Raw genomic sequence first — 24701 nt, 5'->3', positions numbered from 1 at the left:
GCAAGGGGTTGCAGTGGCTGGATGGGGCCTGCCTTGGGGAAAGCAAGGAGAGCAGCTGGGAAACGTAGGACCTGGGATGTCCTGGAGCAGGAGTTTTAAGGGCCAGAGAGCAGAAAACCTGGGCTCAGCAGACTATATGGTAGATGTTCCAGCTACTTATCTCAACTATGCTGCATAGACAAAGGCCACTATGGATGAGACTGTACGTGATGTGCAAGGCTTTGATCCCTAGAACTTCATGAGCACTGAACTCTGAATTTCATGCAGTTTTCATGTGTGAAGATGAAATGTTATTTTTCTTCTGATTTCTTCAACCATTTGGAAATGTAAACACCCCTCTTAGCTCATAGCTGTACAAAACAAGTGGTGGGCCAGATTTAGGCTGAGGGCTGTCATCTGTTTCACTGATTTCCCATTGTTGGCCAGGCTGCACTGCAATGCCACATCTCTAACCCCAAACTCAGTACCATCCAGGACAGTGACGTGTGATGTCCGTGGGAATTTGAGGAAAGGGTAGTGGTCCCCATCTCAATGGCAGTAAAGAGAAGAAGGCAGACATGGGGCTCAAGTATGGGCAGGTCGGAAATTCAGTGGAAACAGGTAATCAGATGAAGAGGAAGTCCCTGGGTCTCTCCACCACACCTTCTTCTTTGTGTTCGGTAAGGGAGACCTGCAGCCGTCCTGGACAGGCCATGGCTGGATGGGCAAGTGACTACTCTGGGGTGCTCGGCTGTGATGCCCCTTAGCAGCATCCTCCAGCTCTGCTGCTGGCAATGAAGCTCCATGTCTGCTTCCATGGCATTGACTCCTGCATCCTCTAGCACAGAACTGATTCCAAACATGTGCAGGGAGTGTGTTGTGTGCCAGCTCCCTAAACCCTGGGAACCCTGAGTTCTCAGACCAAGGACCACCTCCTCAATGCAGTGTTCCCAAACTGCTCCAATGAGCTTGATTTAATTCAGTCCAGCTTCACAGACATTTATGATGTTAGACTGAGGGTCAGGGTCAATGCCTGGCACCAGGAGTGTAAGATAAAAAATAACAGGATTCTGCTCCCCAGGGGACTGTGGAGTGGAGGGATGAAAGCACATAAAAGTGGGGCTATAGGAGAAGGTTTCTTTTGGAAGCAATGTCAGCAAGAAGGAGACCACGGCAGGCTCTGCAGAGGCTTCCTAGACGGAGAGATGCTAAGCTGACGGGACATCCTTGCCTCTTGGGGGAAGTCACTGGACGCTGAGGGGCATGTGATTAAGGAATGGGATGGGAGTCAGCACACGGGAGGAGGGGTGCATGGGGGGCTGGGGCTGGGGCTGGGTGGGGATGGGGGGTCTGGGCCTCCTTCTCAGGATTCGAGAGTGCCTCCTGGAATCCTGGCCAGAGGCTTCTAAGCAGGTTGGTGTATCTTGGGAAGATCAGGTGGCAGCAAGTGGCAGCTGGGTTGTATGAGTATAAGCCTGGAGACAGGGATAACATTCAGAGGAAATTAGCACCTGCACTCCAGCAGTAGCAGTGGTGATGGACAGGACAGATTCGGGAGAGCTAAGGAGTTGCCCCGCGGTGTGGTCACTGATGACAACATCGGGAGGGAACTCACCTCTGTCCTGGGTGACTTTGAAATGTGGCTCCCTTCACTGTAGCAGCCCCGCAGAGGAGGATTGGGCTGAGCTGAGGGAGGCAAAGACTGCACATAAGTGGTGACCTTGAAGCCTCCAGAAACTGGTCCAGTAGATGTTGTCTGGGCTCTCCCTCCCTCCAGGGAGGCACTCTTGATGGACATAGCCATGACCTTAAGAAAGCATTACAGAGTGGCGCTGCCAGAGTAGCCTCCTTCCAGTGTGGGGATGGCCCATTCCCGGGTCACCCCGTCCACACTCCCTCTACTAACAAGGAATCACTTTCATGGTGAGCAGGATTGCCTGGTACCCAGCCAACAGCCTGCCCACCACCCCAACCCTGTGGACATCAACTTCCAAAGAAATAGAGCTGGAGAGCTGATCCAAGGGCATTTTACAGTGGAGAAGGAGAAAGGATTTGGTTAACCTTTCTCTTGTGTGTACGTTTGCCAAAGTGATTCCTTGCAGAGCACTGAAATGTGAGCTGTGTTTCTCTTGGGCCCCTGGCCAAACTGAGAAGAAAGCACAGAGAAAGCCCTGCATAGAGGGCACCCCATTTCCTTGACCCTTTCCTACTCCCATTCGTCAATGCAATCCAACTGAAAGTGTTTTGCTTTACTCAGAGTTCAGGGAATGTCCACTATGTGGCAGGTACTTCAGTAGGAGCAGGAGGTTCTTCCTAATTTTAGGAACAAGAAAAGCCAACCCTGTTCCTTTATTCTGGATGCCACTTGCTCAAAGGAAGCAAGTGGACTGGGAAGTTCCAACAGATTGAAAGGACAAAAGGGAATGTGGAGAAATTTTCATTACTTTGAATGTTTTAAAATGCAGGTAAAAGAGACCCGGAGCTCAAATAGCTTAAATAAGTAGGAAATTTATTGGCTAACACAACTGGAAATGCAGAGACGGGGCAGGCTGCAGGGCTGGTGGCTCAGGGCTCAGGTGGCCCCAACTCTCTTTGCTGCTCTGAGGCACTGGCTTCAAACCTCAGGTTGGCAGCACAAAGCTGCTGACAGTCCCAGTGTCACACCCAGATCCCACAATGCCAGGGACAAAGATAGTTTCTATCTAAGGAGAGATCTTCCATCCCCACCTCTGCAGACTTTTACTCACTTATCATGGACCTGCATGGGATCTCAGGCCCGTTCCTGAAGCAGTCATTGGCAGAGAGAGTGGGACAGTGTTTACAGCAGCCAGGCAGGCAGCCTTGGAGTGAAGGCACACAGCTCCAAGTCTATAAGGTAGAAGAGGAAATGGGAGCTGCACAGACAGCAAGCAGTGTGCTCCAGAGACCATGAGGATCCGAGTCTGAATTGGTGATTATTAGAACAACAACTCCATGGGGTGATATGTTAGAAGTGCTCCAGGGTCCAGAGATTTAAATATAATGAAAGATGAACAGAAAAATAATTAAAAAAAGTATGCTGCACCAAAAAAGAAAAACAAAAATCTCATAATGCAAAAGCATCAAGTGTTTGACTCTGAGGAGCACCTTGTATGCCCAGTTACTCTCATTCTCCCTCAGCTCTTGCCTCTGCTTCTCCACCTGCCATTCCACCTTGGCCAGGTACTGCCTGTAGTCTTCCTGGCAGGTCCCAGCTCCAGCTCTTTGGAGCAGCTGGGCATCCAGGAAGAGGTCGTTGCTGTGGAAGGAGCCCTCTCGCTCTCTCCCCAGCCTCTCGATCACAGCCAGGAGCTCTGCCTGCTGCTGCCTCTGCTCTTTCCCAGAGCCCCGGTTGTTGAAGGCACAGTACCTCCTCTCGCACTCTTGCACCAGGTCCTTCAGGCTGCGGTTGTCCATGTTTGCTACATAGTCATCCAGGGTCTGGCCCCCTAAGTCCTCTTTGTGGGTGAAGAGGATGACCACATGTCTCATGGCCCCTGCCCCAAAGACTTCCTTCACCTTCCTGATGGCCACTGTGTCCTGAGCAGTGAAACGCCCCAGCTGGATCACCAGAAGCAGCACGTGGGGCCCCGGGGCAGAGAGCAGGTAGCAGTCCCCAATGTTCTTGTACAACTCTTGGGTATCAGCCTTTGACTCAAAAATGGAGGGCGTGTCAACCACCAAGACTTTCCTCCCGTTCCATGTTCCTGTTTCTGCCTGGCACGTCCTGGTCACTGACTGGGCCCCCAGCTTGGACTCAAACACGTGCTGGCCAAGGATGCTGTTCCCTGTGGAGCTTTTCCCGCAGCCTGTTTTGCCCACTAGGATAATCCTCAATGCCGCTGGTGTTGCAAACAAGTTATCTTCTGATCTACCTGTAGAAAAAGAAGTTTTGTGTCTTACTAAGTTAATGATCCTTAAGAATGTTAGGTCATTGTTCATGGTTATCTCATAAAAGCTATGAACCTCCTCCCCAGAATGACAGATATGTTTATGTGTGTATAAAAGTGTGCATACAACTGTAGGTGAATCTTGCATGTAAAAAGCCTCACTGGAAACCCATGCTTGGTTCCACAGCCAGGAGTCAGAACTGCTGCATTAAGGGGCTGCATTAAGCACTTCATCTGGATTGTGGCAAATAGAGCTTTCCTGAAAGAAAATGGTCCTTGTGTTTTCCCCTGCGTGGTGTTTAGGCCAACTCCATGGAGAATTATTAGAAGGAGGGAGGGGATGAGTAGTTACAAGTGAGAAAATACAATTACTTCTCTGTCACCCACACATTTCCAGGCACACTTGTATAGACACACTCCACACATTCATTCAAGCCTTGAGGGTCAAGCAGGTCTCCATTGGCATATCTATAATGACCCACTGCCGGGGGTCAGCTGCCTGTCCCTGGGTCTGTGCTTTCCGGTAGGGAGTGAAATGTTTGAAATTTAAATGACGTAAGTTGTAGTTAATGTTAGGGCAACGTCTGGGAGATGACCCTAAGGTGGATGGCTCAAAAAGATAGAACATAAGCTCAATAGAAGCATGTGTGTTGAAAAGCTAATCTATGTGGCTGATGGAAGCACATGAAATTATAGCAGAAGTGGTGTTGGAGACGGTGACACTGTGGCAGGAGCTAAAATCTTCAAGGCACAAAGAGGGGAGAACCTGCGGATTTCTGGAGCCCAAATGAATTCAAAGTGCACTTTAGGCTCTTAAAAATCTATTATTTTATTCCTCCCACTCTGGGTTGGTTCTTCCTTTTCTTAAGTTTTTCTGAGGTGTTTTGTAGCAAGCACAATGACTAAATCCCTATGGGGACCTTTTTTGTTGTTTTGTTTTGAGCTGTCAGCAGACAAAGAAAGAGAAAACATATTCACCCATTTGCTTCCAGACCCTTCAACTTATGACTTGGTTTCCTTTCCACATTTCCCACACACCTGGTGCAGGGAGAGCATCACACTATGGGGTGTGTGTGTGTGTGTGTGCGTGTGTGATTGTTTGATTAGGCACAAGAGGTATGGCGAGGTAAAAAATGATGGTTGCCTTTATCTTCTTCATTTAAAATGAATGGGTTTCTGCCACTGTGTTTTAGGGGCAGGTAAGTGGGGAGATAATTGTGATTCTTGCAAGCATCTGGGGCTCTTGAGAACTTCAAGACTTTCTTACCTTCAGCCATAGCTCCATATTTGCCCTTCTGAAATCCTTCCATTCTCTCCTGGAATAAAAACAGGAAAAGGATAAAAAGCAAATGTCCATATGGGAGCTGGTAGAGCCTGAGAGCACCTCAATTCAGATATCCAGATGAGCCATTTCCATCACTAATTTTCTAACTCATATTTTACTTTGAAACATCTGTAAATAACTTTAAGCAAACCAGGTGATGTTAGGTTATGCTAAAATAGTGCACTATTGCTTCCCTCCCCTCAACGTAACAGAAAATCAGGAAATATTTGGGAGCAAATCAGTTGATTATCTCCCCCAACCAGAAAGGCATGAAATGAAGAAAACATTCTTCTATGAAACAAAGAGTGGGTGTTAAAAAAATTGATATTACACTAGGCAAACTTACCAGAATAGAGAAAAAAAATTGCCTTGCTGTAAATAAGATCGGTTTATTTGAAGTAGTGGAAACTTCCAGTCCTAGAAAGTCTTTGTGTCAAGTGGGCACTCCAGTGGCAGAGAGGAAATTACAAGGTACTTTCCAATGGGAGGGTGGAAGTGGGGATCAGGGACACAAAGAACTGACGTGAGAGGAAATGGTGCAGGGGGACTGGTATGACCGCCTTCCCATCCTGACGGTTGGTGGAGAGGAGGTAGTGAGGTGGTTGAAGAGAAAGAATCAACTTCAGGCCAAATTCAAGAACAACTCATTCCTGCTCTGGGTTTCCAGCATTGTGTCACAGCATTGGGGATGTCTATCTTCCACCTGACTGGATATTGCCAAATATGACTCCCAGGGAGTCGTGCTAACTCCTATTTGCACCACCCATTTATAAGAAGTCCCCAAATCTCTACAGGCACTTGGTAATATTACACTTTTAATTTCCTGTCATCCTTATGGGCATAAATAAGGATGTCTTAATTGACTTAAACTTATGTTTTACTGATTATCATTAAATTAAAAACAGCTTTCATGGTTTACTATTTTGGTTATTTATAAACTTCCATTTTTAATAACTTCTGTGATTTCTATCTTTTCTACATTTTTCTATTCATTCAGTGGATTTTCTTGGCCTTCTTTAGGTCAATCAATCTATTTTTGTATTATCAGAATATATTAAGACAGCTTCCGGCCTCCCTTCCTTTCCCTTCTTTCTCTTCTTCCTCCTTTCCTCTTCCCCCTCCCCTCCCTCCTTTCTTTCTTTTTCTTAAGCCCAGAGAAGAGTATTCTCTCTCCCACACCCTGTTCTTGTCTCTGGTAAATTATGCTTCTGGCTTTTGCTAAAACAGCACCAGTTCCCTGACAGCCTCTCTACTTTAGATGACGTTTTCTAAGGTTTGGAATCAACAAAATGATGTGGTAAGGGTCAAGAGGACAGTGGTAATGATGTTGATTATGAACATCATAATTGTAATAAACCTCTGTGCAGACGTTTATAATTTTCAAATTTATTTCATCCTTCTTATTTTAATTGCTCTCTCAAATTCCCTGTGATGTGATCAAGACTGGTCTTAAAATTTCTATTAAAATGCAAGGAAACTGAGCATTAAATGATCTGCCAAAGGTCACATATTTCCAGTGGAGCTAGCATCAGGAAATGGCTCCTTTTGCCTATGTATTGTCCTTGATTCCATAGGCGGAAAAAGAGACTATTCCAAAAAAGTCAACAAACCTCTTGGAACATGTGTACAATGCTGCCACTCCCTGGTCAGGAGACAAATTAATTGGACAGCTAGAAGCCTACCCTAAAACCGACACACAGAATTTTACCGCAAAATCTTGAGTGCATTTCTTATAAAAGGCTATTCAAAAATAAAATGGTCGGTGGCAGGAATTTCTCTCAATTGGGGTCTTTCCTTTTAAAACAGCCAATGGCCTGTCACAAAAGCCAGTCAAACTCTGTTATGTTAGGCAACGAGCAGCAACAATAGCTCTCCCAATCCAATGTCTCTGAGTGGATCAGGCTGCATTGAGGAATATATTTTTTGGCAGATATTAACAAATAACAAAGTGTTCACAGGTGAGTCAGAAAGGATACTGATGGCAGTGCTAAAATGAGTCATGGAGAAGATTATAAAATAACTGAATAAAGCGTGGTGGACACATCCTAGGCTTGAAGGCAAGTGATACATGTTGGTCTACAGGGCCGACAAAAGTGGGGGAATTGAGAATGAAGGCAGATGTCTTCTCCAAAGGAAAAATTTTACCAACAGTCCCACAAATGAGACCAAAGGTCATGAGAGATTGGAAGGCAGTGTGCAAGCAAGAAAGTAGCAGCCTCTGGCAAGCCGGTGGGAGGGTCTGGCTCAGGGAAAAGGGTGAAGCAAATGAACAAAATGCATGTTCTGATTTGAAAATTGCATGAACCTGATTTTACTATGAGAAGAGCTTATTTTAGCAAATCACAAGAAAGCAGCCTCTTCCGTACTATTTTAGAAAAGATCAAACCACTTCTTGTCTTCTTTGTTCATAAGTATTTCCTTCACCCGTCTGCCCCAGCCCATATATTTCCAGGTATTGGAATGATGTGTTTTGCGGTTTGGTCACTGTGGTTCCATGGCATGTCTCTCACATAAAGTTTGGCCGACAAAGGGATTGTTCAGAGGTGCCCCACACATGAGCCTGTTTCCCTACAGTGCATCCTGCAGGGTGTCATAGGAAAAATGTGGGAAATCTAGGGGAGCATGGGGTAGTTTTCAGAAGTTGAAAGTCACAAGAAAAGGTCCACTCAGGGGTCTTGTTTGGAACATGAGGCTCCTGGGGTGGGAAAATATCCTACACTTGCCCTGGGGAGCCCTAAGAATCCATCCTCAGCTCCCAGGCTTGTCTGAGACATAGTGCGTGTCTGGCTGGTCTGGGACAGGAGAAATTAGGAGTGTAAAATTGAGAAGAATGCCCCAGCATGCTAGGGGAGATGGGGAAAGCCTATTACCCTCTGGGAGCTTCCGTTTTCCCATCTGTTCCACTGGTGAGAGGATCAGTTCAGCTTTACTCCCTGAGAGTTTCATGGAGATCGACTTGGCTAAGTAATGGGCAATGGGGCAGCAAAGCCCGCTGCCCGGGACTGGGCTGTGAGTGGAGGCGCAGATTCTTTAGGCTGTGCTCCACCAGCTGTGCGCCTGCTGATGCCCGCAACACTCACCACCATTGCCCCGTTTACTGACCAGGGAACCCAGAAGTGAGGGGATCTGTGCAAGGTCACATCAGAAATGAACAGCTGTGACCAAACTGTGATCCTTCCAATTCCCCAAGTCTCTGTGAGCATAAACCCAGGTCTCCTTACCAGAAATGGCTGTTGTGCCCTGTCCTCCAGGGTGGCGGTCATTTAGGCTCTGGCCGGCTGGTCCTCTCTCAGGAAGGTGAAGTGACAGCAGAGAGAGCCCTGCTCTGTGATCTGTGTGTGGGGAGGCTATTCACAGGGCTGAGGGAGGCTGAGTAGATACAGTTAAGGAGGAGCCACGTGCAGGGGCTGAAAGCTCCATGACTCAGCTGCAAGAAAAGAAAAGTAGAGATTATGGAGTGTGCCCCCCACACCCCTGCGGACTAGGACACCCTGGTATTGGCTGGAAACTGACTGGGAACAAGCCCCTGAAAACCAGCCGAATGCAGCGATGTGCTGCCTCCTTAACGGGCCACTTCCTGTCATGAGCCTGCCCTGGGACAGTGTGCCCTGTCCTATTTCCTTTTTCCTTTTGACTGTTTCAAGCAAGCAGTATTTGGAAGAAGGAGATATGAAGGGAATTACAGACTCTCCCACTTCCAAGTTCAGAAAAGGCTCCTGGTGACTGGAAAGTTCTGGGCAGCAGCTGCTGCCCTCAGCACCCATCACTGGGGCACCCGCTCCTCCCAGCACTCTTGGGCCCCTTCTCACAGGCTCTGCTTCTGGAAACTTCTGCTAACCAGGATCAGAAAGGCACTCTGGTCCACAGAGGACCAGAACAAGCCCTCGCAGGGTTTGACTTTTGGCTTGTGACTTACCCTGGCAAGCTGTCTGCCACGTGATGGAGCCCTCCCTGTGGGGACATTGTGGAGTCCACGTGTCAGTTTCTCTGGTAAGGGTTGAAAGCAGGGTGATAGAATCTCTATTTTTGAACTGATTGGGAGAGCAGTGGACATAAAGCTGATTGCCATTTAAGGTTAGAGCAGTGGACATAAAGCAATTATGAGATGGAGAACACAATGGGACTTAGGCGGAGGGCCATCAGGGCCAAGAGAATCCCCACATCCCTCGCTGTTGACATTTGAAGTGGAGCTTACAGTCATATCATAACAATTGTCTAAGACTTGATGGGTAAAACAATTTTAAACAATCCCCTGCCAGCCCAGAAAACCTCTCCACAGAGGCGGAAGAGAAAGAAAAACAATTTTATTGAACGTGCATTGAACCAGAATGTGATCTGGATCCCAGACAATCCAGGAAGAGATTGCAAAGATGGAGAGGGATGTCACCTGGTCATATAGCCAGGCAGGTGCCACCCATTACACACATGTTCTCAAGCTAAACCGTAGCTAGTACTCAAGTAAGAGGACTTGACAGTACCCTTTGTCATATATAGTTCATCCTAAACTCACTCAGTAATCATCTGTGTTAGCTAATTGTCTTTTTCTAGAGGAAAAGGAAACTTCTCATATCCTCTATGCCAAGAGGAAGATTTGCAACTCAGAAAGGTGCTGGCAGATCTCAGGCTCCTACCTAAGTTAATTTAGGCTCCTAAATTAGGCCCCTGGTTTCCCACGGAGACTGGGAGGTGGGGACGCTACCTTCTTTGATGTTTGCGTTTCAAAGGGATGGCTTCCAGGTGCTCTAAAGACAGCCCTGGGCTGTCAAACAGCTTTTAAAAAGATTGCATTACAAAGGGTGGAGAAAGAATTCACACGTACAAGCTTTCTAAATAAAATACTCTAAGAAGGGAGGGGTAATTCTTTTCCACTTTATTTTTTCTCCAGAAAAGAGAATTAACGTTTTTTCCTTATATTTGACTTTTATTGGTCCTTACACTTTTAAATTCTTCAAGGACTTTCAAGCTAGTCAGCACTCATAATTTGTGTGAATTGAGCAGAGCAGGGCAGGAAGTGGGCTGTAATCTGACCAGGATTTCACCCTTATTAGATAGGGACCAGGTACTCCCCCAGCAACTGCCTGGAATCCCTCAAAAATTTCATGGACAGAGTTCACATCAAAATCTTATAAACAGTGAGGGGCACCGATGCTAACCATTCTTATCAATGTAGCGAATTCACTTCATTCTAGTGACATCTTCAAACTCCCTCTCTTCTTTCCTTGTGGTTTGAACTATTCGCAAACATTATATTTATCCACTTAACTGGGTGCTCTGGCACCCCAGCTAAGGACTGATTTTCCGCTTTGAATTCTGTTCTCTAAGTCTTATCTTTTTTTTCGCTAGTAGTTCCCAGGCTCCTCTTATGGCTCAAAGAGACCTCAGGGAGTCAATGATGAAATGTGTTAACTGGTCTCTATCAGTTTTCTGGATGAGATCGTGGGCTTTTTAGAGGCCAGGGACTGTCTTCAGGTCAGGATCTTGCTAGAACTTAGCCCTAAAAAGTGCTCAAAAATACTTACCGAATAAATGAGTAAAACATATGACTTAAATGCTCTAACTCTTCCCTCATGTCCCCCTTTGTAGTTACATTTAGTGCTAGTAGAATAATCTTAGGTAGCTACTTTCAGAAAGCAGGACTATAGAAATTCATATATATCCAGATATGAAAGTATTTCCAAAACTAGGCTCTGTGCCTTTTCCCACACCCTCTCTATTCCTCTGTTCAGATTTGCAAAACAAACAAACAAATAAACAAACAAACCCCCAGGAAACCTGGGACACCTAGGAAGTGGCCATTTTCCTTATCCTTCTGTTCGACACCAAATTCAATCCCTTTTCAGCCTGGACAGAGACAGTTCTCTACCAAACCTGACATAGTACAAAATGTGATGAATCATTGCTGAAAGCAGGTCTCTATCCATCCCCAGCCACCTCTGCTATCCCTGTTCTCGCTCTGCGATGCTCCCTGGTGCACAGAACTGGGCACGCTGAACTGCAACTCATGTGCTCTAGTTATATGATGAAGTTTCTGGAGTTCTGAGCGCAGTAGCCATCTCAGGGTAGATACCTGTAGGCTGCCCTGAGAATCAGCTTTATTAAGTTGAGGAGACGCCAAAGCTCCATCTCAGAGACATTTTGGGCAGCCACCTTCCCTATCAACTTGGAGTGATTCAAGGACCTAGGGTTCATGCCTTGGACCTTCTGCTGAAATGGAAGATAGACAATTATTGCCTTCTGATGAAGGAGGAAGGAAGAATAAGGGAAAGAGGAGGTGCGACATTTACCACTTTCTCCTGAGCCACTGGGCTGAGGTCCTAGGTGACCAACCGGCCAACTTGCCCTGAATTTGACTGGATTTAGTACTACAAGGCCCACATCCTGGGAAACCCCTTAGTCCCAGTCAAACTGGGAGCCTGTTGGTCACCACATGGTCTCCTAACACTTAGTCATGCTTGCTCTCTTTCACCATCTGGCCTCTGTCTCTTCATCCATCATCTCACCCGATTCCACGAAAGTCTCCCATGAACATGACTAGTGGGAAATGTGGAAATGAAACCCCAAGTCAGAGTTGGGAGGGGCTGAAGCCAAATGCTGAAGTGCGATTCTCTTCCTTGTCTGTAGTCACTCTAAAAAAAGTTCTTTCTTGGAACTGTTTTAGAACATTGTGTTCTTATGAAAATCAAAGAGCAGGTAAAAGTTGCTGGAAAAAAGTATTAAAATGCAGGTATTTCTGTATTATCAACATTATCATTTCCTTTGTTTCTGGACAAGGTCATGGCTACTCTTTTCAGAGCTGAGAGGGGCCAGGTCAAGGGCACCTAATTGGAGGTGAGAAAAGGAGCCTCCTGGATCAGGGTGTTCTACAGAGACCACACCTGCTGAAGAGGCTTCAAGGGGGTGCGGGGCAGGGGGCAGAAATCATCTAGGGGTGAGTCCAGGAGGTAGAGTTGAGGATTCAGAAACACCCAGGTCAATAAAAGCGGCAGCTATCTGAGCCCACAGTTGACACACAACATGGAGGAAGGATTAATGATGCCATGAAGTACACTCTAAGTATCTAAATATTGCATCTTTAAAGCAAATTTACCCTATTCTCCTGAGCCTTTGCACACTAGACCTAATGGGTGGTAAGTCCAGACAGCACCCATAGGAAGCAGACAAAAAGCCACCCACTTAAGGAATCTGAAATCTTATTACAGAGACAAGACTTACGCAAATGAAAGACAATGAGTAAGGGTCCTAAATGAATATTTTGGACAAGTGTATTTCATACACCCCGTTATAGAGCATTAAAAAATGAAATAGAGCAGAATAGAAACTATCAAAATTAATCACACAAAATATAAGTGTATGTAAGTTCTGGGAAGCAGTAAAAAATTGAGGGTCATGGTAAAAAATACATGAAAGCACAGTTTTAGACAATGTATTAAGCAGGATTTTGGGAAGAAAAGAGGTCAAAACGGACCAACTTGAAGGAGAAAGCCCTGAAGTGTGGACTAGAACTTGGACATGTGATCAAGGTTGACAGGAGGTGAGGAAGGTGCCCTTTGAAGTGGTTATTTTAAAGGAAGCAGAGAGTATGTAGGTGTCAGGGCAGGACAGCGCCCAGAGCAGGTGTAAGAGCTTTTTATCATGACCTCTGGAGTTGTCTGGGTAGCTGATGTCTGGTTGTCTAGTTCTGTAGCATTGCATTCAGAGTAGACCCTTCACCCATTTAGTTAGCCCAAAAGGCCAAGAGGGAGCAGCAGGGACTGAATGCATGCCCTGATGCTCTCCTCTAGTTGTTTATTGGATGGGTTAGATGAGGTCCAGATGGGATGACAAGGTCCCTGGAGATTTCCTGGCGGGCACCTTGGAGGACTGCTCCTGTTGCATCTGGAGTGGGATGGACCTTCCTGAAAGCCTAATGAGACCCTCCCCTACGCTGACATTATCACCTGCAACTGAATGTCTCCTGGTAAGCGTCTTGGGATCCACAAGCTGATACCTTCCTATCATGAATGTTTCTGAGCTTGCTGAGGTATACCCTCACCGGGCTGATTTCCTTTTGAGTCATTACATCGGATATTCTTGGCCCTTGAGTTGTCAATCAATTATAGGTTTGTTGAGATATTTTCCCCCTCACCCCACAGAGGAGAGACAAAGAGCCCCTCAAAACCCCAAGGTGGCTCAGGGTCTGAGATCATTGCTGCTGAGGTTGAGGGCAGCCTCTTCTGTTTACACACTATGCTGTAACAAATGTTACCATGTGGACATCAACATGAAAAAGTTGGGAAGCTCTACTTTTGATGAAAAAAGTATAACATACCAAGTCGTGCTGTCTGGGTCTTGTTTTCCTTCTGTCTGAAATTACTATTGACATTTGACATCATGAGGTATCAGAGTTACCAACAGGCACATCTGTAGGACTGACCCAGGCTTCTTGGGGTGCACATTGTCTTTTAACATATCCCACCCCAAGATCTCTGGTTCCTCCCCTCCTGAAGCTATCAGACCTTACACACAGTCAGGAGATTCTGTCAGATTCTGCCCCAGGCAGTATTCTCAAGCTGCTCCATGGTCTCTATCAAGGCCAGGTTCTCCTAGACCCAGGACATGAGGTTCGTGGCCTGGGGATGCTTCTGTGTCCTGGTAACCTGAGCAAGGACCACAGTGACTGCATATTTGCTTTTTCAGAGAAGGAAAATCACAGCAAGAGCAATGATAAAAAGTGGAGGCAAAGCTAACTCCTCTGCTGAACATGTGAAGGGAGTTGATTTGCACAAGAAATGTTAGAATTGGTTCAGTGACCACACAAGAAGTCATACCTCCTATGGCTTTTCTATGAAAACTATATCCTGTGCTGCCATAAGCTTCTTGGAGACCTACATGCACACATTTGCCAATTGAGTTTAACCCAGTAAATACCTGAGTTGTGTGGAAAGGAAAGGAAAAAGGCGTAGCCACAGAAGGTGAGAGCTAGAAGAATCTTGGAGATCATCTAAACTAGTCCTTTCCTCCCCCTTATTACAGATAAGGAGACTGCAGTCCAGAGAAATGGTTTTCAGAAGATCATAATAGTTAATTTTAGTATATAGTGTGAGATATAAATCAAGATTTTTTTTGTAAATGTATGTCCAGTTTTTTATTCCATCAACTTATCTTGCAGGGAGCATCCTTTTTTATTAAATTACTTTGGTGCTTTTTCAAAAATTAATTGATCATATACATATAGGTCTATTTCTGAACTGTATTATGTTACATTGATCTTTATGTCTGATCTTCACCAATACCTCACTGTTATGATGATGGCAGCTATATATAAATCTTGTGATCAGGAAGTGGAAATTCTCTTTTTTCTTTTTCAAAATGGTTTTGGTTTTTAAATATAAATTCTAGAATCAGCTTGAAAAATATATAAGAAAATACTTCCAGATTTTGATTGTGATTGCATGACTCTACAGATTCATTTGGAAATAATGATATCTGAATAATATTGAATCTTCTGATTCATGGACATGGTATAATATTGTTCCAGTTATTTAGGTCTTGTTTGATTTTTCTCATCAATGTTTTGTAGTTTTCAGTGTAAAAACCTTAGATTAATCCCAATACTTTATAATTTTAGTGGTATTATAAATGGTATTGATGGGCCAGGCGCGGTGGCTCAAGCCTGTAATCCCAGCACTTTGGGAGGCCGAGACGGGCGGATCACGAGGTCAGGAGATCGAGACCATCCTGGTTAACACGGTGAAACCCCGTCTCTACTAAAAAACTACAAAAAACTAGCCGGGCGAGGTGGCAGCGCCTGTAGTCCCAGCTACCCGGGAGGCTGAGGCAGGAGAATGGCATAAACCCGGGAGGCGGAGCTTGCAGTGAGCTGAGATCTGGCCACAGCACTCCAGCCTGGGTGACAGAGCGAGACTCCGTCTCAAAAAAAAAAAAAAAAAAAAAATGGTATTGATGATTTAATTTCAGTTTCCTGTCATTCATCACAAGTCTGCAAGAATATAATTGATCTTTGTATGTTGACCTTGTATTTTCTGACCTTGTTAATTTATTAGTTCTAGAATTTTTTTTTTGATACTTTGAGATTTCCTTCATAGAAAATTATGTCATCTGCAAATAAAAACAGTTTTTATTATATTCTTTCCAATCAGTGTGCTTTTAATTTCTTTTCTTTGCCTCCTTTCACTGGCAGGATCTCTATCAAAACATTAAATTGGAGTGGCAATGAGGGACATTCTGGCCTTTTCCTGAACTTAAGGGAATATATCCACTCTTGCACCTTCTGTAGTCTTATGGATTTTCTGTCTGCATGTTTTATTGATTACTGAGAAATAAGGTTTAAAGTATCCAAGTATAATTTTGGATTTGTCTATGTATCTTTTTGGTTTCTTTAGTTTTGCTTCATGTATTTTGAAGCTCTGTTTTTAGGTGCAAATATTGTAAGGATTGTTATATTTTTCTGATACATTAACACATTTATCATTATGTAATGTCCATCTTTATCCTTGGCAATATTCCTTGCTCTGTAGACTACAGATCTATGTTATATTAATGTAGGTACTCTAGCTTTCTTTTGATGAGTGTTTTCATGATGTTTATTTCCTCATTCTTTTACTTTTAAGCCATCTTTATGATTGTGATAGGCGGAATTCTAAGGTGGGCTCCAAGATTTCCATAAACTAGTATACATGCCCTGGATAATCTCTTCCCCTTTAGTGTGGGAAGACCTGTGAATAGAATGAATGCCATTTCTATGATTGGTTTACATGGTAGAAGTGAAGGGATTTTGCAAATTTAATTAAGGTCTCTAATCAGCTAGTTTTGCGTTAGTTAAAGGGGAGATTATTCTGGGTAGGTCTCACCTAATTAAAAGAAACCTTAAAAGCAAGAGATACTTCCAGAGTTTAAGAAAGCAAACATTCATGCTTTAAACTGCCTATAAATATATGGAGAGGGGCAGCCTCTAGGATCTACCCACAACTACAGTCTTTTAACCACAAACAACTGAATTCTGCCAATAACCCGAATGAAGTTGGAAAAGGACCCTGAGCTCCAAATGGCAGGATGGGTGATACTTCGATTTCAGCTTCACAAAACCCTGAGTAGAGGATCCACCTAAGCCATGTCTTGACTCCTGTGCCAGGCTGCTTTTACATTGCTATAGAGAAATATATGAGACTGAGTGACTTATAAATAAGAGACATTTATTTTGGCTCACAGTTTGCAGGCTGTGCAGGAAGCACAGTGCTGGCATCTGCTTCTCGTGAGTGCCTCAGGAGGCTTCCAATCGTGGTGGAAGACAAAGGGGATCCTGCTTGTCACACGATGAGAGTAACAGCAAGGTGTGGGGGAGGTGCTGCACACTTCCAAATAACCAGATCTCACTCACTGCTGTGAGGACAACACCAACCCTTCTACGAAGTATCCACTCCCATGACCCAAACACCTCCCACCAGGTCCTGCCTCTAACATTAGAGATTACATTTCAACATGAGAGATGAGGGGCCAAACATTCCACAAATATCAACTCTTGATCCACAGAAACTGTGAGATAATAACTGTATGTTGTTTTAAGTTTTCACATTTGTGGTAATTTCTTATGCAGCAATAGAAACCAATTCAGTCATTACATTTAAAGTGCACTTTTTTGTAGATAGCATATGGTTGAATCTTGTGGTTTTCTTGTGGTTTTAACCAATCTAAATGGATTTTAGACCATTTATCACAATCTATCTACAAAAATTTCAGACCACTTCACATATGTTTTAAGAAAGTTACAATAGTGTACTTGCAATTCATCTTTCCCATTTTTGTGTTGTTATCGTTGTAAACTTTTACATGTTTTATAACTTCCCTAATACACTATTACTACTTTTGTTAGAGCTATAAAATGTAAAAGAAATTTCTTTTATATTTGTATTTTTTTCCATTTCTAGGGCTTTTCATTTCTTTGTGTAGATTCAAATTTCTGTCTGGTGTCATATTCATTCCTTCTGCCTGAAAAACTTCTTTTAGCCTTTCTTATAGTGAAGATAAGTTGATAATTAATTGTTCCAGCTTTGTTAGTTAGATTCTTTATTTCACCATCATATTAGAAAGATTTCTGCTGACTAAATATTCTGGGTAGTTTTTTGTATTTCAGTGTAATAAAGATGCTATTCAATTGTGTTCTGAATTGTAGTTTCTGACAAAGAATCAGCTGTAATTCTAATATTTATTCCTCTAATATAATGTCTTTTCCCCCTAGTTATATTTAAAACTTCCTCTTTATCATTGGTTCTCAACAGTTTAAGTATAAAATGTCTAGATTTTCTGTTTTGCTTTGTTATGTGTTTACCCTGCTTGGAGCTCTCTGTTTCTTGGATCTGTAGTTTAGTGTCCTTCAATACTTTTAGAAAAGTCTTAACCACTACCTTTTCAAATATTTCTTCTGTCCATTCTCTCTTTCTGACATGTATGTTAAACTGCTTGATATAATTTCATAACTCCTATATATTGTTTTCTCTCATTTGTTTTTCTCCTTTTGCTCAGTTTGAACAATTTCTATTAACTTATTTTCAAATACACTGATTCCTTCCTCAACTGTGTCAAGTCTACTGATGTAACGCCTAAGGAATACTTCATGTCTCATAAAATGTTTTTAATTTCTAGCATTTACATTTGACTTTTATAGTTTCCATCTCTCTGTTGAAATGTCTAATCTTTTATTACATGTTGTCTACATTTTTCATTTCATCCTTTAGCATAGTAATCATAATTATTTTAAAGTCTCTGTCCCACTTCTGGATTATTTCTGAGTCTGGTTCTGTGGATTGTTTTGTCCTTTCATTATGGATTATTATACTTTTGCTTTTCTGAATATATTACAATTTTCTTAAATTGTAAATATGCATAGTAGGAAAGTAGATTGGGATAAACAGTATTTATATGTAGAATGGTTATGCCTCTTCCTCTGTCAGGCTGTTAGTGTTCAGGTGAGTCAATCTAATTAAGAGTTGAACTGGGTTGGGGTTGTTGCTATGGTTACCTTCAGTGCATCTTAGGTTTTTAATATGTTTAGTGTTGCCTTGTGCTTAGGTGGGGACTGAAATGCCATAGGGCTTTACCTGGTGTTCCTGTTCCATTCACCCTCAGATTTCAGTCATCTCTGCATAACTCCACTTCACAGAAGGTTGTTCCAGGCTTTGACCCTTCCCTATAGTAGACTGGATTGCTTGTTAATCACCCAGTATTTTTTAGATATATGGCAAGGGCAGGGAAGTGTTCTTGGTTGTTCCTGCATAGCTTCAGTCTTAGGCATGGCCTATGTGCCTGGGCCTTGGGCGCTGGGCTTTCTCTGTGATCCTGACCTTCTTCCTAATGGCAGCTGTATTCGTGAGGGTTCTCCAAAAATAGAGAACCTGCGTGTGTGTGTGTGTGTGTCTGTGTGTGTGTGTGTAGAATTGGTCTGCATGATAATGGAGGCTGAGAAGCCCCATAATATGCTGTCTGTGAGCTGGAGAACTAGGAAAGCTGATGTTGTAATCCAATATGAATTTGAAGGCCTGAGAACCAGGGAAGCTGATGATGTAACTCTCCCAGTTTGATGCCAAAGTTCCAAGAACAAGGTGTGTGTGTGGGAGGTTGTTGGTGTAAGTCCAAGAGTTCAAAGACTTGAGAACCAGGAGCTCCAATGTTTGAAGGCCAGAGAAGATGGATGTCCCAGCTCAAGAAGACAGAATGAATTTGCCCTTTACTGCCTTTTTGTTCTATTTGGAACTTCAACTGACTAGACAATTTCTGCCCATATTGGTGATGGCAGAACTTCTTTACTCATTTGAATCTACAGATTCAAATGCTAATCTCTTCTGGAAACACCTTCACATACACACACAGAATAATATCTTACTATCTATCTGGGCATAGTTGAACTTGATTAGTTCAACTATTGAACTTGATTAGTTCAATCAAGCTGACACATAAAATTAACTATCACAGAATCCAGGGTGTTCTTTGTATATGTGAACAGATGTCTTGTACAGAACAGAGGTGTTTTTTGCCTCTTTTTAGAAGTCAGTTGTCAGTCCAATTTTTACTCCTTTATAATATCTCTTTTTTTCTGCTTTAAGTTTATTGGTTTAATTGAATTAGTGGATTCATATATTTTATCTGTTCTGGAAATTTCTCCTGTTTTCAGATACTGTCTTAACTCCTGTGTTTCTATTCCTTTTTTCTTTTTGCCTCATCTCTGTGAACCTGTGTTTTTCTATTCTTTCAGAATGATGATTAATATGTTAAAACTTCTCACTCTTTTCTCTAAATTTCTTACCCTCTCTCCACATTGCCTATCTCTGGGCTGCATTCCGGATTTTCTTCTACCCTGATTCTCTCTTCAGCACTGTCTAATCCATTAAATCTGTCCACTGAGTTGTTAATTTCAGTTGTATATAAGTTCAGGTTTGTGAAGGAGGAAACACCAAAACTGGATTAGATGTACAAAAAATTTAATGGAGGCAGAAGCAGGTAGAGGGAAGGATAGCCTTCAGACCATAACGATTTGACACCTGTGAAGGGAGAGTGGGAAGAAAGAAGGTTTGGTTAGGAAGAGTCGTGAGCAGTGCAGTTCCAGGAAAGATTCAGTAGCCAAGGGGGAGTCTTTGAGCCAAGCTGCCAGTTAGAGGAAGCTCATGTCTTTCCAGGAGGAGCCTGAGTACCCTCACCATTCCAATGTGCTAGCTCACTGGCTGGGAGCAGTCTGCAGGTGGCATGCCTTTGGCACAAACATGGTGGTGGGTCCAGAGGGGCAGCAGCAGGGCCATTTACCAATCATACTCGCCAGAGCTGGTGATGTGGGTGGCATGTTTTATGGCTGCCACATTCCGTTTGTCGATTCTAATAGTTTTATTTGGTATGTTTGCAAATGTATCATGTCAGTTTTATATTTTCCTATTTTCAGAAGACATTTTCAAGATTGCTTAAAAACTGTCTTAGATGTTGTAAGTGTATTTGTTTTATACCCATATCTGATCATTATAGTATCTCAAGTTTTTGCTTATTTGTTTCTGTTACTTTTTGTTTGGTTTTCTCATTGCATCATGTTTCTTTTGGTGTTTGGTTTTCTCCAAGTGCTACACATTACATTTAAAAAGAAGTGTTCAAGGGAAAATTTAAGGCCCAAAATATTAGTATCATCCTCCAGGTAGAATTTCTTTTTAATGCCAAATCTTCAGACACTATTGGAGAAAGACCACTTTAATCAAGTCTAAGGACACTCACACTGCAAGTCTACAGGAAGGATGATTTACATCTGAGAATTTATCACTTTGGGATCCTTTTTTTTTTCTTTTTTCTCTTTTTGAGATGGAGTCTCACTCTGTCACCCAGGCTGGAGTGGAGTGTCACGATCTCGGCTCACTGCAACCTCCGCCACTCATGTTCAAGCAACTCTCCTGCCACAGCCTCCCGAGTAGCCGGGATTACAGACATGCACCACCACGCCTGGCTAATTTTTTGTATTTTTAGTAGAGACGTGGTCTCACCAAGTTGGCCAGCCTGGTCTCAAACTCCTGACTTCAGGTGATCCACCTGCCTCCCAAAGTGCTGGGATTACAGGCGGGATCCTTTCTAAAAGTAAGGTGAGGATGACATTCTTCACTTTGGATGGATTGTGAGTTTTACTTTTATCCTGATTATCCTACAAAATTACCAAATCCCAAATTGTGGCTCCATCTTTTTTTTTTTATTTTTTTTATTTTTTTTTATTTTTATTTTTTTTTATTATTGTACTTTAAGTTCTAGGGTACATGTGCATAACGTGCAGGTTTGTTACATATGTATACTTGTGCCATGTTGGTGTGCTGCACCCATCAACTCATCAGCACCCATCAATTCATCATTTATATCAGGTATAACTCCCCAATGCAATCCCTCCCCCCTCCCCCCTCCCCATGATAGGCCCCAGTGTGTGATGTTCCCCTTCCCGAGTCCAAGTGATCTCATTGTTCAGTTCCCACCTATGAGTGAGAACATGCGGTGTTTGGTTTTCTCTTCTTGTGATAGTTTGCTAAGAATGATGGTTTCCAGCTGCATCCATGTCCCTACAAAGGATGCAAACTCATCCTTTTTTATGGCTGCATAGTATTCCATGGTGTATATGTGCCACATTTTCTTAATCCAGTCTGTCACAGATGGACATGTGGGTTGATTCCAAGTCTTTGCTATTGTGAATAGTGTGTGGCTCCATCTTTAAGCTGTTTCTACTTGATCTGAAAATATAAGTGGCTCCTTACCAGGCTTAGGTTTCTGGGTTTTCACTTTTCTTAGGTTTGTTCTAGAAATTCCTCACTCTCTTGTTATGTCTTTGAAGCTTACTATTTAGTTTATTTTATCCAGAGTTTTAACATTATTCTCTATGGGAGTACTGTCCTAATTATCTACCCACCATTACCATAAGATGTATGTTCCACTGATTTTTTTTTTTGAGATGGAGTCTCGTTCTGTCACCCAGGCTGGAGTGCAGTGGTGCAATCTTGGCTCACTGCAACTTTTGCCTCCCGGGCTCAAGCGATTCTCCTGCCTCAGCCTCCTGAGTAGCTGGGACTATAGGCGTGTGCCACCACACCTGTCTCACTTTTTTGTTGGAATTTTTAGTAGAGATGGGGTTTTACCATGTTGGCCAGGATGGTCTCGATCTCCTGACCTCATGATCCACCTGCCTCGACCTCCTAAAATGCTGGGATTACAGGCATGAGCCACCGCGTCTGGCCTCCACTGATCTTATTGATTCTGAGTAACCCTAATTCTTTGAGCATCAGAGACAATCCTAATCTAGGTCTTCATGTACAAGCTGTTACAGAGGGACCTACAGAGAATATTAGTTATCTCCTTTAGCACAAGAAAGAATTGTTCTTCCCAGGAAAGAATTCTTGTTTCCAGGAAGAAGGTCTTCTTTGCCTACTAGAGACAAATTCTGGGAATTCAGGCTTAAAAGTTGGAGTTGATCCTTCTGCAGAACTGGAAGTCAGAAAGTCTTTCTTTCATTTTTGTTTCTTGGGATTGAGATGTCTATCCTTGGTGTGTGTGTGTGTGTGTGTGTGTGTGTGTGTGTGTGTGTTTGCATGCATGCAAGTGTGTGTGTTTAATTTTTGAGCAGTGGTATGCAGTTCTCTTCAGTGTTCACCATGATACATCCTGCTAGCTTGTAGTAGAAAAGATAGTCTAGGCTTCTTCAGATGTATGAAATCAAGAGGATATGCACAATAAAACACCATTTTGAAATTAAAAAAATGTCCAAGTGCCTAAACTTAGTGGTATGTAAAGAGAATTATGAGGAGGGAAAGAAAATATAAAAATATGAAAAGAATTAGGCAAAGAATGTGATTGAAAGTATAAAAATAAGACTCAAACCAATAATTATAACAAAACATCCAGTATATGGAGTGATAACTGCTTAAAGAATTAAAGAGGAGGGGACAAATTTAGACGCATCTCAATAAAATATTTTATTGGTAGAATAAGCAAGAACCAAATCTAGTTGCCAAAGAATAGGCCAACAGTGCCACTGTTAGATTAAGAATCATGGGGGAAAAATGAGTGTTGAGCCATAGTCTAGCTATAGCTTCCCCAAGAATTTACAGGAATTCTCTTCTGGGGTACTGAATCCATAGGTGAATCTCTGGAAGGAGCACTGGTATCTGTTAGGGCTACTGTGCGGGCTGGAACTGAATATTCACTGTGTAAGAATATGTAAGAATGTACTCATTGCCTGAAATCTTTTGCTCTAAAAGTTAATCATGGCCAACACTAGCTTTCAGAAATAAGCCAGATACAAGTCTTTTTTTGTAGAACAAAAGCTGATCCAGGTACCAGGGCATAGAAATATGAACAGAAACATCATCAGCACATGACCCATACATTTTTATCCTTGAAGAGATAAAAGGAGAGGAGAGGAAGGGGGACACAATTGAAATGGATATATATTCATATAATTTTTGAGGTATTGGACAATATTTTTACCCTATGTCTGGTCAAAATTAGCAAGCAAGTTTTCCTACAGGAGGCAGTGCTGTTTTATGCTGTAATTTAAATATAAAATTGATTTGTGCTATCAAATCACTCAAATTACATAACTGAGGTTACAAGGCCTAACCTTGAGCTATGGGGGAAAAAGCATCCTTTAAGCCACAGACAAAAAAAGGACTTTACTGAAGGGAATGGTGAATGCCAACTGTTCTGTAGTAGGAGAAAAGGATAAAATAAGCTGAAAGGGGGTGGAAATACAGTAATTTGGGGGACCCTGTGCTTGAAGGGAAGTAAATTTCCTTAGGGCAGGAGAGTATCATTAATACAATAGCAAGCTTGCATGAAATAATTTTCTGTTATCTAGGGTAGAAAATTTAGAAAATGGTCAAAAGCATGGTAGTTGGAAACCTAATATTAAAAAGGTACAGGAAAGTCAACTTTACAATTCATTTTCCAAACATTTGTTGATCCCACTTTATATGCCAGGCACTGGGTTGTATAATGGGGATACAAAGATGAAAAAAAAAAAGATTATAATCAAAGTATCTGAAAAAGAAAACCACTAAAGAAATGTTATTGAATGTAAAGGAAAACTGTAACTTCTTTAATAATATATTATTCAGATTCAAAGATGATAGCACACTTTGAGATTCAGATTGGTAATGTATCTTTGATTACACTTTGCAAACGTATTTGACAATTAACCATATACTACTACTTTTTATTACTGAGAGGAGGCAGGACTCAACTCCGGAGGTGGGGATTGGGCTCCAGACCACACTGAAGACGAGCTGAAAGGGAAGAGGTTTTATGGAGTCTCTCCATAAAACACACTCACTAGTGCCTTGTCAGGTTACCATCGCTAAGGCAACACCTGGAAGTTATGGCTCCTTTTCATGGCAACAATCCCATGACCTGGAAGTTATTGCCTTTTTTCTAGAAATTTTGGCATAATCCACCCCTTAATTTGCATATCATTGAAACTGGGTATAAATATGATTGCAAAACTGCTTCTGAGCTGCTACTCTGGGCACACTGCCTATGGGGCAGCCCTGCTCCACAAAGAGCAATACCTTTGTTGCTGCTGTTGTTCTCTACCACTTTGATAAAAGTTGTTCTCTACCACCACCAGCAGCACTGGCTCCTGCGCAAGTGGCCATGGACGACCACGCTGTACCCTCCCTGCTGCCCCCTCTGATCATCAAAGGAATCCCTCCCTGGCTCGAGGCCCCTGCAAGGGCCCAGTATGGCTGCTGAGGAAGCGAAAGGCAGGAATTAAACATGGGTTTTACTTGAGCCACGCTGCATAAAGTCCAACTCCCTGCAACGTCACCAAGGCCCTCAGGACCCCTGACCATAGCCTGCCCGAAGCCCGCAGCCCACGTGGAACCTCCTGCAGTCCTTAGCTTGACCCGGCATTTGTGCGCATGCTTGCAGACCCCTCCTTCCCAATGTGTGCTGGGGAAGACCCTAGGGCGCCGGCGCACACTCCCTTCCTCTTC

The 24701-nt window shown here is 43.0% G+C and overlaps 1 protein-coding gene and 1 pseudogene across 3 annotated transcripts; both read right to left on the bottom strand.

Moving 5' to 3' along the window:
- Positions 1-8515, bottom strand: part of LOC105511318 — a 12435-nt pseudogene extending 3920 nt beyond the window's left edge.
- LOC105511316 (GTPase IMAP family member 5) lies at positions 2401-24701 on the bottom strand. 3 transcript variants are annotated; one of them, XM_011941467.1, is made up of 4 exons: positions 24583-24701; positions 8433-8638; positions 5155-5203; positions 2401-3872 (listed from the first exon to the last, which is right to left on the bottom strand). In XM_011941467.1, exons 2-4 carry the CDS (start codon positions 8472-8474, stop codon positions 2992-2994), a joined length of 972 nt encoding a protein of 323 aa, XP_011796857.1. In that variant the 5' UTR covers positions 8475-8638; positions 24583-24701; the 3' UTR covers positions 2401-2991. The 3 variants fall into 3 exon arrangements, with proteins under 3 accessions (XP_011796857.1, XP_011796855.1, XP_011796856.1); XM_011941465.1 differs by lacking the exon at positions 24583-24701 and having other exon boundaries at positions 8433-8481; positions 8567-9117; XM_011941466.1 differs by lacking the exon at positions 24583-24701 and having other exon boundaries at positions 8433-9027.

This window comes from Colobus angolensis, unplaced genomic scaffold (genome assembly GCF_000951035.1).
Source record: "Colobus angolensis palliatus isolate OR3802 unplaced genomic scaffold, Cang.pa_1.0 Scaffold2, whole genome shotgun sequence".
NCBI classification, from domain to species: domain Eukaryota; kingdom Metazoa; phylum Chordata; class Mammalia; order Primates; family Cercopithecidae; genus Colobus; species Colobus angolensis.
This window is presented reverse-complemented; position numbering and strand designations above follow the sequence as displayed.

Excerpts from the sequence above, each read along its gene's own strand:
- LOC105511316 (XM_011941467.1), bottom strand. The coding sequence starts at position 8,474 with ATGACCGCCACCCTGGAGGACAGGGCACAACAGCCATTTCTG. Across the intron at positions 5,204-8,432 it reads GGGCACAACAGCCATTTCTG|GAGAGAATGGAAGGATTTCA; the intron begins GTAAGGAGACCT and ends TTTTTATTCCAG. Across the intron at positions 3,873-5,154 it reads ATATGGAGCTATGGCTGAAG|GTAGATCAGAAGATAACTTG; the intron begins GTAAGAAAGTCT and ends CTTTTTCTACAG.